At 40.0% G+C, this 19,147-nt stretch overlaps 1 protein-coding gene across 1 annotated transcript in view; it reads right to left on the bottom strand.

Moving 5' to 3' along the window:
- Nucleotides 1-19,147, bottom strand: part of SLC6A17 (solute carrier family 6 member 17) — a 63,640-nt gene that overhangs the window by 34,077 nt on the left and 10,416 nt on the right. The window contains exon 2 of the mRNA XM_074262959.1: nt 4,374-4,751. Coding sequence (XP_074119060.1) covers nt 4,374-4,659 — 286 coding nt within the window. The 5' untranslated portion in view covers nt 4,660-4,751. The remainder of the gene's footprint in view (nt 1-4,373; nt 4,752-19,147) is intronic.

Genomic DNA, 19,147 nt, shown 5'->3' with positions numbered 1-19,147 from the left:
GTTGGGAGAAATGGTGGCTTTAAACGGGGATCAGGAAAGAATTTGGGTATATTCTGGTTAATCACATGGCCCTTTAATTTCGACTATTCTTGAAAATATTTTGAAAGTGCATTTATTTTTTAAGGGAGGAGAGGGAATGTTAGATGAATTTTTACTAAGCCAAATAAACTAAATTAGAAAAAAACAAAATCTCTCCCTTTTTTTAAGAAAGTTCATTTTTACTCTTTCCCTTCTTTAAAAAGTTTGTGTTTCATGTAAAATGTATGGGATTGTCTGTCGTGGGGGGAGGGAGTGGAGGTAGGGGGGGATAATTTGGAAAAATGAATACAAGGGATAATATTATAAAAAAAATACTCATGCATATATACTGTGGGGAAAAAAATTGTAAATAAAAAAATAAAAAAGTTTGTGTTTTGTTATTGTTGTTGTTGTTTTATCAGACCTGTGATTTCATCAGCTCTTGGAGCTCCTCTGGCTCTCATGGATTGGCCAACAATAGGTCCCAGTTCAAGCCCCATTCCCTCTTTGTTTGGGCCAGGATGGCTCCTCCATGGATCCCACTGAGTGTAAATAGCAATTGTTTCTGTTTTGGCCAGAACCCTTAAAGTCTTCTCCTCCCAGGTTGACTATTTGTATTGGGGGGGGGGGGGAGAGGATAAGGTAAAAGAGTCTATTCTTTGCATCATTTCTTACTTAGCCTTAATCACAGAATGGGCATTGCTTAGTCAAACTGAGATCTGTTAATGATCTTAGTTTTAAAAGGCCAAGGTCTCCCACTGCATCTCCAGTTATCCAGATATGTATCTGACCACTAGGTCCAGATGGTTCCATAGGAGAGAGGTGAAGACGCGTGTGTGTGTGGGGGGGTGTGGGTCTATGTGGGTGTATGTGTGTGTGTGTGTGTGTGTTTTGCAAGGCACTTAGGGTTATGTGACTTGCCTAAGGTCATACAGCTAGTAAGTGTTATGTGTCTGAGCCCATATTTGAACTCAGATCCTTTTGACTCCAGGACTGGTGCTCTTTCCACTGCACCACTGGCGACTTTACACAGCCCACTGTCACCTAAATAGAATCCACTTGCATGTCCCACTTGCACTCCCTGATTATCATGGTCCTCTTCAAGAATGGACAAGCAACAACTTTACTTCCTCCTTAACTATTGGTCTTAGGTAAGTTGCTAGAAGCAGTGAGAGTGTGATTGCCCAGAATCACACAACCACTATGAATGAGAGGCTGAAACTCAGAGCCTCTGGACGTTGGACTCTGAGGGTAGCCTTGTACTCCCCATCCATGGATACCCACACTGGACAGAATGAGATCTTTCTTTGATGACTTAAAATCTTGCCATATACCTTGGGATCCTTATTTTGAATGTCAGTGATACTCGTTCAAGGTCTGATTCTAAAGTTCTTGATATTCCTTCAAGGTCAGAATCCAAAGACATTTTCCCGGTGAAGTCTTCTCTGATTTCATCTCTCCCCTTCCTTCTGAAAAAAGTTTTTAAAAATTCTAGAAGTGATCTATCACTTCTCTGTGCTTTCAGGTTATTTTGCATCTCTTTTACTGAACTTTCACATTTTACTTTGAATTATAGCTAGATCCAGCTTGTACTGACTCATGGGAGCCAACTGTTAAATTTTCTGTGTGAGCAATTACATCTCAGAAATTGACAAATGCTACATATCCAGGCTTAATTTATTGTTCTGTTGATTTCTGGACTTAAGAAAGTGATGGATAAAATGTTAATAATTCAGATTAAATTTCTTCTCTCATTCTGAGAAAATTTGCTGTTCAACATTTACCAGCACATCCCTAAATACCAATACCTTTACTTAAGTCCTTTAAGATTTACAAAATACTTTTGCTTACCTCCCCTCCTATATACTAAAATCCACAGAAAGGTGGGAACCATGTCTTCCTCTTTTTTATTCTCTCCTTCCCCCTCAACAACTAGTATAGTGCCTTACAATTGTTTAGATTCAATGAAAATATAGGATCATAGGAATAAAAATAGAAAATTTCCTAAAAGGTTTCTAGAAAAATAAACAATATAGGTTTGTACAAAAAGTGGTAGATTTGAAATAAGGAGACCTTGGTTCAAGGCTTTGACTCCTGTTAAAGAGCTGAGTAGCTGTGAACAATTCACTTAACCCTTTCTGAACCTCAGTAACCTCATCTGTAAAATGGATATAGGCATATTTGTACTTCATGTAACCTCATCATATTATTGTGAGAAAAAGGCCCTAAAAGTCTTTGGTATCATGCTTCTTTGAGTAGCTATTATGGTCCAAGACTAGGACATACACGGGAGCTGATCTTGAAATCAAAACTTGGTTTCAGCTTGTTCTCTTGCCATGTATATCTTTCTCACCTAAGTGGAAGGCAGAATAATCCCAAGGGTCTGACTAACTTTACTAAAATAGCCATATCTACAGACTACAGAGTGCCAACTCTCCTGCCAAAATGCTTCCTCATCCTTATGAGTTCTTCAAGCACTGGATCTGGAGTCAGAAATATATCAGCATGGGGGCAGCTAGGTGGAGCAGTTGATAGAGCACCAGCCCTGAATTCAGGAGGACCCGAGTTCAAATCTGGTCTCAGACACTTAACACTTCCTACCTGTGTGACCCTGGGCAAGTCACTTAACCCCAGCCTCAGGGAAAAAAAAAAAAGAAGAAAGAAAGAAATATATCAGCATGACCCTGAACAAGTAATTTAACCTCTGTATGCCTCAGTTTCCTTATCTGTGAAATTAGAATAATGATAGCATATTAGGGTTGTGAGAATCAAATGAGATAATAATTGTAAAAGTGCTTCACACAGTGGTTGGCTCATGGAAAAGACTAAACAAATTAGCTGCTCAGAATTGACATTATTATTTTGTTTTTTTTAATATCTTAAAGCAAAGCTTCTAAAATTGCGGGTTACATTAACCAAATTGGGGGTCATAAAATTATGATTTATTGTCAGTGAATGTTTAATATGTATATCTATTTTACACATTTATATATCCAGAAACACATAAAAATTTCTCAGACAAAAAGGGTTTACTTAGTGGAAAAAATTTGAAATCCTTGATCTTGAACTAGAGTTGTTCTGGTCTTAGTCCAACACCCTCTCTTGTTATTAAATGAAGTGTGAGCATTTACATCTTGGAAATCTGCAAATTCTACAAATCATGGTTTGATTTATTGTTTTCTCTTGGAAAGTCAGTTTAACTGACAAGCCCTTGTCTAGCGCAGTTCATTTCAATCAATCAGCAAGCAGTTGGTAAGTATCTGCTTTGTGCAAGAGGAGACAACTAGGTGCTCATTGGTTAGAGTGCTGGAAGCTGAGTCAAATCTGACCTCAGATACTTACTAGCTGTGTGACCCTGAGCAAGTCACTTAACCCTGTTTACCTCAGTTTCCTTACCTGCAAAATAAGTTGAAGAAGGAAATGGCAAACCAGTTGGGTACCTTTACTAAGAAAACCCCCCAAAGTAATCATAAAGAGTTGGAAACAACTGAACACACCTAAACACACACACACACATACGTGTAAGACATTGCAAGACAGAATATAAGATAAAAATAAAGCCATTTCTACCCTCAGGGATCTTACATTATAGTAGGGAGAGGGATACAATATGCACATAGCTAAGGTAATGCAAGCTCAATTGAGGAGAGAAAGAACATGAACCAGTGAGGTAGAAGAGGAAATCAAATGAAGTGCTATGGTGAAGATGGCCCTTGGGTCTTGAAGACAAGGATTCTGGAAGGTAGAAATGAGGAAGGAAGACATTTCAGACTTGAGAGACGGACTACCTGTCCAACTGCACACAGGTGGGAGAGAGTGTCAGGGGGAGAAGACAGACTGACTCTAGGGAAGTGATATGAAATATGATGGAAAAGACAGATATAGAGGGCTTTAAAATGCAAACTAAGGAGTTTTAAATTTATTCCTTTAGGCAATGAATATAGAAGGAAAGACAACTAGATAGCTGAGGCAGAGGAGTGACAAAGCTAGACCTGGGCAGTTGTATAGAAGGTGATGAACATGGAGAGGCTGGGAGTAGGGGGGATTAATTATGAGGCTTTTAAAAGGTAATTAGAATTTGGACTGGGTTGTGACCATGGGAGAGGAAAGAAAGGGATGGAAGTGTATAGGGAACTTGATAAGTGGATATGGGGGTTGATGGAGCAGGAGAGCCAAAGAAACTCTGAAGTCACTTAGAAATGAGTAGAAAGATGGGGATCCTCTCTGGGAAAATATGGTGAAGGGGAAGCCCTCCCCCTTCTGACATCCAGTATAAGCAGTTTTCTGTCCTTCGAGCAGTGGCAATAATCTAAGACCATCCCTCCTCCCCCTCTATCCTCAAGGCTGCTTCTTACCTCCGCCATTTTTCTGGCATAAGTATGGAAACCTCCAAACGTTGCCCAGGCCCACTGAGAAGCCGATCTGGGCCAGGATGTACTGTAGCTTACTGTTCCAGGCAGGCCGATCCTCAGCCTCCAGGTCTTCCTCCACATCCTTCTGTTTGTCCTGGGCCTCTCCTGCCATATTCAGGACACTGTGCTTATAGTCCACCGGTTCTTCATGGGCCAGCAGGTCGGCCACAGACTCGGTGACATGCTCGTTGCTGTGCTCCCGCTGCGTGACTTTGCTGTTCTTCGGCATTGGTGACCCCCAAGGGCCCCAAGGCCCCCACCCCTGAGCTTACAGAGAAGGCAGGATGGGAGCCGCTTTCAGCTTTTTCTCATCCAGGGAACCTGAAAAGCAAAGACATGAAAGAAAAGCATTAGGACAGGGGCACTGAAGGAAAGTCTGAGAAGCTAAAGGAGTTCCCCATGATACCACGTGGTGGACTGTCCATGGCCAAGGCTGAAGCCCAGACTAACTGTTGTTCCTGACCCAGCAGTGGGGTACTGCTGAGTCTACCTGCCCCCCTCATCAGCTGGAATGTGCTGGGCTTCTGGGAATTCACCCCAGCTGAGCAGAGCAGAACTAGGAAAGTGAATCTGCTGGGGGAGAAGGGTATGATGGAAACCACACTCAAATTTTTGGAATTTGGAGGTCTTTCACGAGTTATTATTCTCTTATATAATATTAATTCCAGAGAATTGACTAGAGGTCCACTTGATTGATCACTGTGGCTTTCCCCACTAAAGTATGTTAGGTTCTTACTAAGTACTAATGAGATAATGAGATATTGGGTTCTTACTAAGTGCTAAGTCGGTACTTAACAATTCTCTAGTTCCAGCCTTTCCTGGTAGTTTGACTTGTGAATTCCTAAGGAAGAGTTTGCATGCTTGGGAGGAGCAAGCTCATTGGTTGAAGTGGTTCTTCCCAGAAGCCCTTGCATTATCCCACGCCCATTCTCTGGGAGGATAAAAGAGGACAGCACTCCAGAAAGAGAAGAAGTATCTGCGCTACATCAGGCCTGACACGGCTCTCTGAAGGGAAATCGGCTCTCTACAGGAAGAAGAATCTGTCCGAGAGATTTGAGTTGACACCACAGATCTCCCCCCAGAGAGCGATCGGCAGCGTCTAGAGACAACAGCACGCTACAATAGTAGACAAGGCTGGGTCTAGATTACTTCTCTAATTATTATTATTATAACATTTCTAACATTCATTTATTTATTTTATCAATAAGCAGTTATTAAGCACTTATATTCAATAAGTTGTTGTTAAACATGTAGTAGTTATGAGGCACTGAGCTAGGTTCTCTGGATTCAGACAAAAATAAACCAGTCCCTGCCCTCGAGGAGATTACATTCTATTGGAGGAAATAATATATGCACAAAAAGTAAATACAGTGCTTTCCCATGTACTATGAATACAAGGGACTGGGATGGATGATGGGAATAGAAAGACAAAAATAAAACCATTTAAGTCCAATAAGGCACAGATGCATAAACACCAAACGCAAAATCAAAGTAATTGCAAAAGGAAGAGAGCACTAATAGCCAAGGGAAAGGAAAGAGATGCTCTTTGACATGCCCTCTGCCCAAGACACTTGGACCGCGAGCATCTTCGCAGCTCCTGGACAGCTGCCCGGCTTTAAGAGAAGGCTGACCCGTTGCAGAGGCGAGCTCCAGAGCAGCAGAAGCCGCTAGAGCTGGCGGCATTTGCTCTGTGCCAACAAATCCCAGGGTGATCTCTCACTGCTGACATTATCAGAGGATTGCAATGGCCAAGGAACTGGTACTCCATCCTTTACTGACGGTTTTACAGGAGATAACGTCTACCCGACACTGATGAGCGATGCAAAACCACCCCCTCCCTTGCTCTCTCCTCATTTGTCTTTCACCCTTTTTTTTTCTTTTTTTGGAAACAGAACCTTTGAAGCCTCCCAACCTTCTGTTGCATTTCAGACTGCCTCCTCATTAAAAGGACAGAAGCAGATTTTTAAGTGAAAGAAATACAGAAAATGAGCAAACTGCCTTACAGTTTGCTTAACATCTTTCCAGGGATGTAATAACCCAGATACATAATCACTTTTAAAGTACCCCCTTGGGAGCTACTGCTCCCCAATTTGTACTTTGGGGTTCGGTCTCTGGAAGATTACTGCTAGGGTTCAAAGGTGGGTCTGAACCACTAAAACTATAGCTTACAAGCCTCCATCAAGGCACTTAGCTTTAACAGTCATACAATAGTCACAATTTCCTCAAAGAATAGACATTTATTGAGATGGCATAATAGTAAGAATAGTAGCTAAAAATACTCCCCTCATCAATCTGGGGTATACACTTCCACAGATCCAGAGCATCAGTGGAAGAGGGCCACAAATTAAGAGTGGGCTAATTGTATATACACATTTAGGGAAAACATTTGTGACCAAGACAATTTGTGCCTCTAATGGGGTTCAATGGTGGGTCTGAACCACTAAAACTACAGGTTACAGGGCACTTAGCTTTAATAATGATACAATAGCCACAATTTTCTCAAAGCAAAGACATATATTGAGATAGCACAGTAAGAATAATAGCTACATAAAACTCCCATCATCAATCTGGGGTATACACTTTCACAAATCCACAGTATCAGTGGAAGAGGGACACAAACTAAGAGAAGGCTAATAACAATATACACAATAAGGTGTGGGGAGTATTATAATGCTTTTCTCCCTCTCCAATGATAATGGCTCCACTCACCTTGCAGGAGATATTGTCTTGCTGATAGAGGTTCAGAGGTTCAGTCCACAATGCTCCTTCTTTACCTTAATTGTCCTTTTATTTAACTTTTGACCCTTCACTTTTCAAAGGCCACTCGTAGTGGGCCAATCTTTAATCAGTTAATGATAAACTATTGTTCTATTTTTATCCCCCAAACTTCTTCACATTACCTAAAGGGATAACCGAAATCTATGTGTGTGTATATGTGTGTATATATGTATATATATGTATACATATATATGAAAAAATATATATGTATATATTTGTACTTCATTGAAGCCTCATTACCTCTATTATATGCTCCCCAACTTTCTGTGATTACATTCATTAGGAATATAGTGGTAGGAATTTATATCTTATTACAAAAAGTGTCATCAGAAACATCCCATTTCCCACCAGTTCTCCCTGTTTCCATTCTATATGTCCATTAACACCAGGATGAAAGAACACTGGCACCGGGTGGACCACACAGTCTAAGTCTTGTGTTAATCTGAACCCTGTATCGTGGCTTTCTCCAACAATAGCCCAAGCCCAATAATGAATGCTGAGGTAGAACATGTTGGACATGAAGCACAGCTCTAGTAGGAAGAGCCAAAAATAAGACAGGGCTAAAGGGGATTTTGCCCAGATGCCAACATATAGAATGGCATACTTTTCTCCCACTGAGATCTGAAGACTGTCATTTATGCATCCCAGCAGGAGCAAAGGAGTAGTCCTATTGGAAATGAAGGTCAGGAGGAGGAGACTGGACATTCCCACTCTCCCAGAAACTGATTTCCTCTACCAACCCCTGTGAGTGAACTGGCTCTACAATTTAGGAGAGAGTCTCCATCCTATCTGATTTTGCATCCAGATGCCAGGATTCCTAGTTATGATTGGATGGATGTTGTTTAGTAATAGGACTTGGAATCTTAGGGTTATGTCAGAGGGTGAAAATATTCTGCTCTTTTCTATTCTACTTAAATTCAAGAGGTTTTTGGAATCTGTAGTAACATTCAAGAAAAAGTTGGATTTTCATTTCCCTTCTTGGGAAAGAGACCCAGAATTCCCTTTAAAAAAGACATAGATGAGTTATTTCCTTTAGGACTTTGCTCCATAGCTTCTTCCTTGATAGCCAGACCAAGTGGGAAAAAAAAAAAAAGGAACTTAGACACATCCAAAAGTATGGGACATTGATTAACAACTTAGATCTAAATCACCCCAGGAATGGCATTATGGGTACTCTGGCTGTTGGAGCTGAGATGATCACTTTCAGATATCCAGCAGAATGAATCTAAATAAAGATCCGACTTCACCATAATGATTCATGATAGCCATCAAATCGACTTCCTAATTGTTGTTCACTAATGGCTGACTCTTCATGTTCCCATTTAGGATTTTCTTGGCAAAAACACTGGAGTGGTCTGCCATTTCCTTCTCCCATTTTACAGATGAGGAACATGAGGTACATATGGTTAAGTGACTTGCTCAAGGTCATACAGCTAGTAAGTGTCTGCTACAGATTTGAACTCAGGAAGAGGACCCTCCTGCATTTCAAATCTGGTTCTATCCACTGCACCACCTCAGTGCCTTAATCAGATTTAAATCAGGACCTTGCCCCTAATTGCCCAGTTTAGTAGGCTCTCTCTTATTAGAGGTCTTCAAACAAAGGTTGGAAAACTATATGTCAAGTACATTGCAGAGTGGACTCATGATCAGTTATGGATTGGTATTTGATGACCTCTAAGGTCCCTCCCAACTGAGATTCCAAAGTGACACTGGGGCAAGTCTCTTCTGAGCCACGGTTTTTTCACCTATAAAATAAAAGAGACTGGACTAGAGATCAGCACTTCTCAAACATTTTCATTTCAGGATTTCTTTACACTAAAAAACAAAAATTTGAAGACTCAAAAAGATTTTTTCTTTATATAGATTGCATCCTAGCATATGCTGGTAAATATTTAACAATCAGCTCTCCAGGGGACCCAAATGTAGGGACAATGTGTTTTTAAGTTTAATCTGAATGACTAACATTTTCCCCATTACTTTCTTAATTCTGGACAATCCAAAAAAAAAAAAAAAAAAAAAAAAAAAAACAACCCAATAAATCAAGCCCTGATTTATAGTGTTTGCTGATTTTCAAGCTATAAATGCTCAGACTAAAAAGTTAATAATTGGCTCTTGTGAGCCAGCATTTACTGACTCTAGCAGACCCATGATTATAGCCTTCAATATTTACCATATTAGGAAATTAAAATGCCATATTAAAAAAATAATTTTGGCCTTGAAAAACCCCTGAAAGGATTTTAGGAACCCCAAGGTCCCTGGACTAAATTTTGAGAGCCAATAATTTAGATAATAATAATGATTAGCATAGTCCTTTAAGGTCTACAAAGCACGTTACAAATATTATCTCATTTGATCTTCACAACAACCCTAGGAGGTAGGTGCCATTACTATCTTATTTTATAGATGAGGAAACTGAGGATGACAATACCAAGGGTTCATGATTTAGACATAAAGGGTAATACTCTAAGCAAATTAGGAGAACAAAGAAAGCATAGTCTACCTCTCAAATATGTAGAGAAGGAAGGAATTTATGGCCAAAGAAGAACAAGAGAACATTATAAAATGCAAAATGGATATTTTTATTATATTAAATTAAAAAGGGTTTGTACAAATAAAACAAATGTAGCCAAGATTAGAAGGGAAGGCAGAAAATGGGAGAAAGAAATTTACATCCAAGGGTTCTGATAAAGGCTTCATTTCTAAAATATATAGAGAATTGACTCAAATTTTTAAGAATCAAAGGATATGAACAATTTTTAGATGAAGAAATTAAACCCAAAATGTTTTAAATCACTATTGATTAGAGAAATGCAAATTAAGATAACTCTGATGTACCACTTCACACCTCTAGCTTGGCTAAGATGACAGGAAAACATAATAATAAATGTTGGACGGAATGTGGGAAATCTGGGATACTAATACATTGTTGGTGGAGTTGTGAAATGATTGAACTATTCTGGAGAGCAATTGGAACTATGCCCAAAGGACTATCAAACTGTGTATACTCTTTGATCCAGCAGTGTTACTACTGGGCTTATATCCCAAAGAGATCTTAAAGGAGGGAAAGGGACCTGTATGTGCAAGAATGTTTGTGGCAGCCCTCTTTGTAGTGGCCAGAAACTGGAAACTGAGTGGATGCCCCTCAGTTGGAGAATGGCTGAATAAATTATGGTATATGAATGTTATGGAATATTATTGTTCTATAAGAAACAACCAGCAGGATGATTTCAGAGAGTCCTGGAGAGACTTACATGAACTGATACTGAGTGAAGTGACTAGAACCAAGAGAATACAGTACATAGCAATTACATGACTATGTGATGATCAACTGTGATGGACAATGGATGAAGCGCCTTGGCCAGGGCTGTGCAGTTAGTAAGTATCTGAGGCTATTTATGAATTTAAGTCTTCCTCTCTCCAAGCCCAAGGTGGTCCTCTGTCTCTTTCCCACACCCAAATCCTGTCATCCCATTTATCATCTTCCACAGTTCAAATATGGCCTCAAACACTTACTATCTGTGTGACTTGGATAAGTCACTTAACCATGCTTACCTCAGTTTCCTCATCTGTAAAAAGTTCTTGGAGAGGAAATGGCAAACTACTCTAAAAATCAAAATGGGGTCATAAAGCATCAAACGTGACTGGAAAACAACTGAATAACAAAATGCAGAGTTATCACATATGGCCCGTTAACTCCCCTTTTTCCCCATGTATTGCTTCTCTTTCATCTTTTACCTCTTCCCTTTTCTTCCTCCCTTTCTCACTGTCCCTGACCAAGTTTCTTCCATTCTTGAGTTCCCTGTCCCTTGTCAAAATTGCCAGAAGTCAGTGCCTTGATCAGGGAAAGACTCTGCCCTTGGGGCCTCCAGTCTCAGGAAACTCTGCATCCAAAAGTCCTTTCTCTGCTCAGCAAACTGAACTCTTAATCTCCGGATGCAGAAGCAACTGCCCAGTGACTCAAGGAAGAAGATGGCAGGTTCTGCACACAACTGATGAAGCTGGAGAGGTTTGAGAGCTCCCTTGTATGGACTTGAAACGGGTTCATTAAGAAAGTGACACAAGCCCCAACTTCTCCCCCAGGCTGGGAGAACAGCCTTCCAGCAGAAGCGGAGAGAAAGGTCAGGATCCCTCTGGAGATAGCAATCGCCAGGATGTCCAGGGCCTCAGAACTACTTTCCAGAGACCTTATCTGCAGCGTGATTCAGGCCAGACAGCTTGCAACGCATTAGACATGATTTACTATTCATTATGCTGCAACTGGAAAAACTCAAGCAGGATCCCAGCGAGTCTGCATGCAGGGAAGCTGATGGACTGGAATTAGAGATTTTTTTTGGCTTCTTTTTCCCTGTCATAAGCGGGCCCTGGTCACTGAGCTGTGAAGGAATCTGATTAGGTTTTACCCTTTGAGGAGCTGACAGGTCAGAACACTCCCAATTAGAGCGAGTGCCTGGGCCAAACAGGTGGCTGGAAAGCCAGGACTCTGGGGTCACTTTTTGTCAGTCCTGCTCTCATGGTCCCTCACCCACCCAGTGCATCCAGTCCTAAGGGGGGCAAAGAATGGAAAGCATGAAAGCCTTAGGGTAAATGCAGGGCCAGGATACAAACTGCTGGGGTCCTTCTCCTCCAAAAGGTCTTCCCCCATCAAAGTGTCAGAACAAATAGAAAGAGCCTGCCCCTCCCTGCTCCTTGGCTACCAGCACCAGGGATGACAGCCCAACTGATGTAGCTCTAACTAGACTTACATATTTATAGAGCGTTACAAGGTGGGAAACTTCCACTGAAAATCTCTTTGGATGCCTCACTGCAGTGGGAACGTGACCTTGAGTTCTTGGAGGCTAGGGAAGCAGAGGACGAGCTCTGTCGGGCCCCACAGAGCTGGGAGGGCTTCAGGCCCCAGCCCAGCAATGACCTGTGTGTCTACTGCCCCAAAACAAAGCTGGCTAAAACTGGAAAGGCTCATTGCCAGAAGGTTCACTGCCAACGAACATATTTTCTCTGGACACAGTTATCTGGACATCATAACTCAAAGAGGCCAGATCCTCAGGAATAAGGGCTGCGATCTGAATTGGGGGGGAATGACACCCCAAAGAGACAATCCTAAGAGAGCTTGAAGTCTTTATGGCTGCAAAGTGATTTATAGACATTGAGTCCTAGAGAGAAAGGACTGTTTCATTTTCTCTATTATTTAACACAGTGCCTGGAACACAGTATGTGCTTAATGATGCTTGGTGACTGACTGATTTAATCCTCTCAACAACTCTGTGAAGTGAGTAATATATTCAAAGATGGGGAAACTGAGATTCATGGAGAGGAAGAGACTTTGAAGCAGCTTGATACAATGAGGAGGCAGTAGGTGTTCTAGAAAAAGGCTGGAGAGTAACAGCCCTGAGTTCAAAACCAGACACTTCCCAGCTAACTTGCTTTGGTCTAGTTATTTAATCTCTTTCTGCCTCAGTTTCCTCATCTGTAAAATGGAAAGATTAATAGCATCTACTTTCCAGTGTTGTTGAAGGATCAAATAAAGTAATATTTGGGTTTTTTATTTTGCTTTTTTAAAATATGAAATATCAAACTAACAATGATTCATCCTAATTGTATCCCAGAGATTCAAAACTTTTATGCTTATGACAAATTCAAGAGAGATAGCTTAAGGGTTTCATGATTATAAATGTAGCCCATCTGACTTTGCATTTATAAGGTAACATTGTAAAATGTTTGGCACTTACTAAATAATTGTTTCCTTCCTCTTTACTAAGTGGAGTGAAAGGATCTCGGCTCCTGTTCTCCATGTTTCACATTTTCTATCTATATAACCTTGGTAAATTGTGTGGACCTCAGTTTCCTGATGTATTAAATCTGAGGTTTATCTTGCATGGCCACTGGGGCAGATCTGGGGCACTGATTTTGGGATGGAATCAAGGTCACCGGCTGCTGAGTCTGAAGCTTTTTCTACCGTGGCTCTACTTCTGGCCTATCTATCATTGTCTCTCCTCTCCCAAGTTCCCAGGACTTTGGCTATCTGTTTCCATCATTCTATTGAACAGTAAAGGTCTCGGGGATGGTACAGTGCCCTGCATCCCAAGGACGGTTCCCCAACAGAAGGCTCCCCAGCTGGGGTTCCATTCTATCACTATTCTGTGACTCACCTTCGACTGCCACCATCCAAGGGTAAACACAAGACAGATTTCCCTCTCAGAAAAGGTCAATTCCCTTCCCTGCTTTCTCTTCCTCTCTGCTTCCTTTTCTCTCCTTGGGTGACACTAGTATATACAAGGGTTTTTGGCTTTTTTTAATTAAAGCTTTTTATTTTCAAAATATATGCATGGATAATTTTCAACATTAACCTCTGCAAAACCTTGTATTCCAATTTTTTCCCTCCCTTTCCCCCACTCCCTCCCCTACACAATAAGGATCCAATCTATGTTAAACATGTGCAATTCTTCTATACATATTTCCACACATATCATAGCATACTCAGCTATTAAAGTGCATGAATTAAATTTGATTATAGTGTGAGGGATTTTTCAAGTAGAAACTAGATTCATCTTCTAACTATAGTACGGATTTGAGGTAGCTAAGTCACTGAAATCCTGTCTGCCTCAGTTTCCTCAATTGTAAAATGGAGATCATAATAGTACTTACCTGAGAATCAAAGCAGATATTTGTCAAATGCTTAGCACACTGCCTGATACACACTAGGCTCTTAACAAATGTCAGTTCTCTTCCTTCAATAAACATTTATTAAGTGACGATATGTAGGAGCATTGTGCCAAGCAGTGGGTATAAAAGATGATAAATGGTACCTTACCTTGGATACTCTAATGGGAGGATTAAGACATATAGAAAATAAAATACCTAAGAATGGTCAAAGAGGCAGTCAAAGGGGCAGGGATCAGATGCAGTTTGTGGGAGATCATGGTGGAGGCTTGGAAGAAGAATAAGGATTTCAATAGGGCAAGAAGAGGGAGAATAAGGGGAAAAGCATCTATTCCAGCCCTTAAGAATGACTTAGGTGGTACAATAGATAGAGCACCAGCCCTGAAGTCAGGAGGACCTGAGTTCAAATCATATTAGCTTTGTGACCCTGGGCAAGTCACCCCATTACCTAAAAAATAAACAAATAAATAAAAAGAGCAAATGGCTTGTGCAAAAACATAAGGAAAGAAAGGGCAAAATATAATGAGGCAACTATGACAAATTCACTTTGGCTAGACCATGTATTATTTAAAAGGAGTAATGTAAAATAAGATTGGATCCCTCATCTATAAAATTAAAAGGTAGGACTAGATTTCCTCCAATCTCCTTTCCAGCTGTAAAACTTCCTTGCCTCTACTTGCTGATATTCTGAAGATTCTTCTGACTGGCCATTTCCACAGGCCTAAAACCATGGTTCAGCTTTCTTTTTTTTTAATTGTTTTATTTTGTTTCTGATTATACATGTACATTAATTTTTAATATCCATTTCTTTGTAAATCATGTTGGGAAAGAAAAATCAGAACAAAAGGGAAAAATCATGAGAGAAAAATATCATAAGGAAATTAACATAGCATTTGTTGATTTATATTCAGTCTCCATAGTTCTTTCTGGGGATATAGATGAAGTTTTCTATCCAGGATTAATTGGGATTGTCTTAGATCACTGAACACTGAAAAGAACCAAGTCTTTCTTTCTTTTTTAAGCTTTTTATTTTCAAAATACATGTATAAATAGTTTTCAACATTCATCCTTGCAAGTGTTTTAATTTTTTTTCTCCTCTCCACCCCTTCTCTTAGAAAACAAGTAATCCAATATATGAAGAACCAAGTCTTTCATAATTGATCACTGAATAATCTTACTGTTCCTATGTACAATGTATTCCTGGTTCTTCTTGTTTCACTCAACATGAGTTTGTGTAAATCTTTCCTGGCCTTTCAAAAATCAACTTTTTCACCATTTTTTATAGTTGTTCTGACTTTCTTGATGAATCCATAGTACATTAGATCCTCACAGCTCTAATTATAAGATCATAGTTTTACAGATAGAAGAGGCACTGAAGAAAATCTAGTCCAATCTTTCATTTTATAGACGAGGAAACTGCAAAAACATTAAAGTGACTTGCCTAACAAGTGGTAAAGCTAGGATTTGAACTCAGGACTTGAGTCCAAAATCAGTATTTCCCCCCATTCCTCTCATCTTCCCAGCATCATCATTTCACTAGTCCAGGCTTGACAGTCACTCGCACTGCATGTGCCACTATATACCATAATCACAATATGACTAAACATGTTAAAGACGATCTCCATCTTTCTTTAAATGCTCTACATTCTATTCTCTTGCATAATTTTAAAAATATATTCAATATGATAAGATTGACACATAGTAGCATATAATGTTTAATTGTTATATAATAATATATAAACCTTGCTGAATTTAATTGAATTAGGTTCTATTTACCTTTAACCACATAAATCTCAACCTGTTCTTTCTGGGGCTACCTCTCAGTTCACCTTTTGGGAAGGAAAGTGATCTTTTCTGTTCATTGCTTGGAATGCCCACCTTCCATAAATGTCCATTTTCACTGGTTCCTCCCTAAAGGCTTCTGGGTTCATTTTCTAGGTCACACACTACCTCCTACGGTCAAAGGAAAAGGTGAAAAAGGCTTTAGAGTTTAGAAGTCTTATGTCTGAAGGATTTAAAGAGATTTCTGTTTGGTGCAGATGTCCTGGAAGAAAGCTGCTGCAGGGCAGTGCCCATGTGCAGTTTGGAAATAGTTTAAAGCAACTTTGCCACCACAAATCTCCAATCCATGGCACATTCGATCCCTTTGCTTTTGCACCTATTCTGCCTCGGCTAGGCTCCCTCCCACATTCTTACTTCCAGTCACAGACGATTTGTTCAGTTGGCACCCTATGCCAATAATCAGTCACCAAGAGAGGCAGCGCCAACTTGGATTTCCTTATTTCCTAAAACTGAGAATCCTGATGCCAGCCAGGGAATCCACACTTCCATTTTCAGACTGGAGACGGTAGACCAAGGACGAAACATGATATAAGCAGAAAGAGCATTGGTTCTGATTTCAGATGTCATGGGTTCAAATTCTGACTCTGAAGCTGATATTTGCCAAATTACTTAACTTCCCTGGGCTATGGTCTCCCTATTTGTAAAATGAAGGGATCTCAGCTGGTCTCTGCTCTATGAGATGGGAACAATAGTGATCTGGGGACCTGGTATTCAGCCAGAGGCTCATAAAGCATCCCACATGAGAGTCAATGACATATTCGGCAGGAAACAATCCTGTTGGTAAAATTAAGAGAGAAATGGCCCTCTTCCTCTTTCCCCTTCTTCACAAGACATAGAAGAGTGTAGTTTTTAAAAACCCACAGTAGATAGAGCGCTTGGAATCAGGAGGACCTGAGTTCAAATTCAGCCTAAGAAACTTACTAGTTGTGTGAGTCTATTTGTCTCAGTTTCCTTGTCTATAAAAATGAGCTGAAGAAGGAAATGGCAAACCACTACATAATTCCATGAAGAGTTAAACATGACTAAAATGACTGAACAACAAATGCAGAGGATTCAAAGATAGACAATCTCTATCTTCAAGAAACTTACATTATATGGGTGCAGAGAGAAGGATGGGACTTTTATTTCAGAGTCTTCCGATCTCGATAGTCTTCCATGGGAGAATCAAAATTCTGGTGACTATAAGAGTTGCTGTCCACTGACCTCCCCAAACCTATTGCTGATGAGTCTACAAAAGCTGCATATTTCCAGCCAGTGTAGTTTCACTCTCAAAAGTTACTCAATTGAATTTTATGGAAGCACAAAAGACTAGTATAATCCTTCATTAAACTAAGGCATTGAGATGAATCTCTCAGGCTGGATCTTACAGCTAGTTAGCAGCTCAGATGGGATCATAACTAGCTTTCCAGTTTGTATCTCAGAGCTCATTCCTTTTTACTACCACATCTTTTTCATTGAGAATCTCTGGCAACTAAGCTATCTGGGTACCAGTAATTCTCCTGTTGTGTCTCTGTTGGCTTGTAAAGTCACCTTCATGAACAACGCATCAAGTGATTAAATTCTGTGATACTAACTTAAAAGAATATCTCAATTACTTATGGTACACTTCAGAATCTGTCTCAGTACGCTGTGCGAGCCCCTGGTTCCAAATCTATCACTTAGCAACAAAGGCATCAAGGAGCCCAAAATAGCACATTTAACAGAAGAGATGAGTGAGTTTTCTCGAAGGGGAAAAATATAGCAAGACAAATAGATAAAAATATCTCCTGGTAGAGAGAGGGCTGATCTTGCCACATTTCTTTGCCATTTTAAGTAGTAGGCTGACTCAAACAGTAAAGAATGGCTGATCTCAAAGCCCTATTCTCAGCTCTGTTTAGGAACCTTCTGCTTGACTGTGTAAACCCAGGGAGGTGGAGGAAGGAGGGTCCCTGGGAGCTGAGTCACATCCGGAAAGCTCAAAGCAATTACTAGGATGATGGTGATGGTTTGTAGGGTCTCTTTCTGCTGAGCCTGGGCTGCATTGCACCCAGGGAGTTGGAGAGGAGGAGGAAAGCTTGATATTTTTCAATAAAACAGACCAACTGAAAGCATAGACAGCCACCATTTTTGATGAGTCCACACAGATCCAGTGATATTCTCCTTTCTTTTGTTCTAAAACCATGACAGCTAATAATGCAATTCTCTGTGAGTCAGTCCTGATCATTCAGAACTGCTTCTTTTTTTTCCATAGTGTCCTTGAAGTCATTGACAAAGGCCATGTGTGAATGGCCCCAAATGAGGTCTGGATGACTTAGGAGCATTTGGAAATTACATGGGCACAAATAGGTGGTTGTAAAAGGACTAAAATTCATAAATAGAAACAGGATTGAATTTGAGAGTCAGAAGCCCTGGGTTCGGTCCTCAATTACTTACTACTTGTTTGACCCAGAGTACTGTCTTCAGTTTCCTTATTTATAATCAGAGGGGTCACACGAGATGATCTTCCAGCTCTAACTCCTATAAAGTATGGCATTCAAAGAGAGATCATGCATGGCATAAGAAGTGGAAGGGACCTTGGAGAACATTCAGGGTAAGCCTAATATTTTACAGCTGAGTAAATGAGGTCCAGAGATGACAGGATTTGGTAGTTGGTAGGTGAGATTCAGGTCTTCCAACTCCAAATATTAGTAGTCTTTCCATTGTTATGTAAATTAGCTCAAAGCTTCCAACATGCCAGTGAGTTGAGGCTGTAAGTGACAATGTTCAACATACAATCCCAATATTGAAAATTATTTTAAGAACATTTGTCAGGGGAGAAGAAAGTGTTGTAGACCTTGGGATCTTTACTATGGTGGTAAATTGACAGTTTCCCAATGTGGAATAGGCAGGGAAATTCTAATAACTATTTACTGACTGGAAATGTATGCATGAAACACTTTTAAATTTAATAAATTTAATTAAATTTAAAGTTTTAATTAAAATTAATTTAAGTTTTACATTTAAACTGTATTATTAACATTTTCCATTGCTTTCTTAAGTCTAGAAATTAACAAAATAATACACTAACCTCTGATTTGTAGTCTGCTGATTTCCAGGGTATAAATGTTCACCCTGAAAAATTTAACAATTTCCTCTCACAGGATCAAGTTGAGCTGGTACACCCTCTTAGTGGGGCTGGAACTTAAATTTGCCTAGAACTTCTATTACTTGAAGGAAGACTAAATTAGATCAATTTATAGACAGAGGTCATAGGGCTGTTGTGAGGATCAAATAATAGTTCTATGCACATGTAACAATCAAGTGCCACAAATATATGTGTGTATGTGTGTGTATGTGTGTGTATGTATGTGTATATATATACACACATTTAATACATATATACACATATGTGCACATATACATAAACCCATGTGTATATGTGATCTCTACCTACTCATGTGTATGGTATATAAACACATGCA

Source organism: Sminthopsis crassicaudata, chromosome 4, assembly GCF_048593235.1.
Source record: "Sminthopsis crassicaudata isolate SCR6 chromosome 4, ASM4859323v1, whole genome shotgun sequence".
NCBI classification, from domain to species: Eukaryota; Metazoa; Chordata; class Mammalia; order Dasyuromorphia; family Dasyuridae; genus Sminthopsis; species Sminthopsis crassicaudata.
This window is presented reverse-complemented; position numbering and strand designations above follow the sequence as displayed.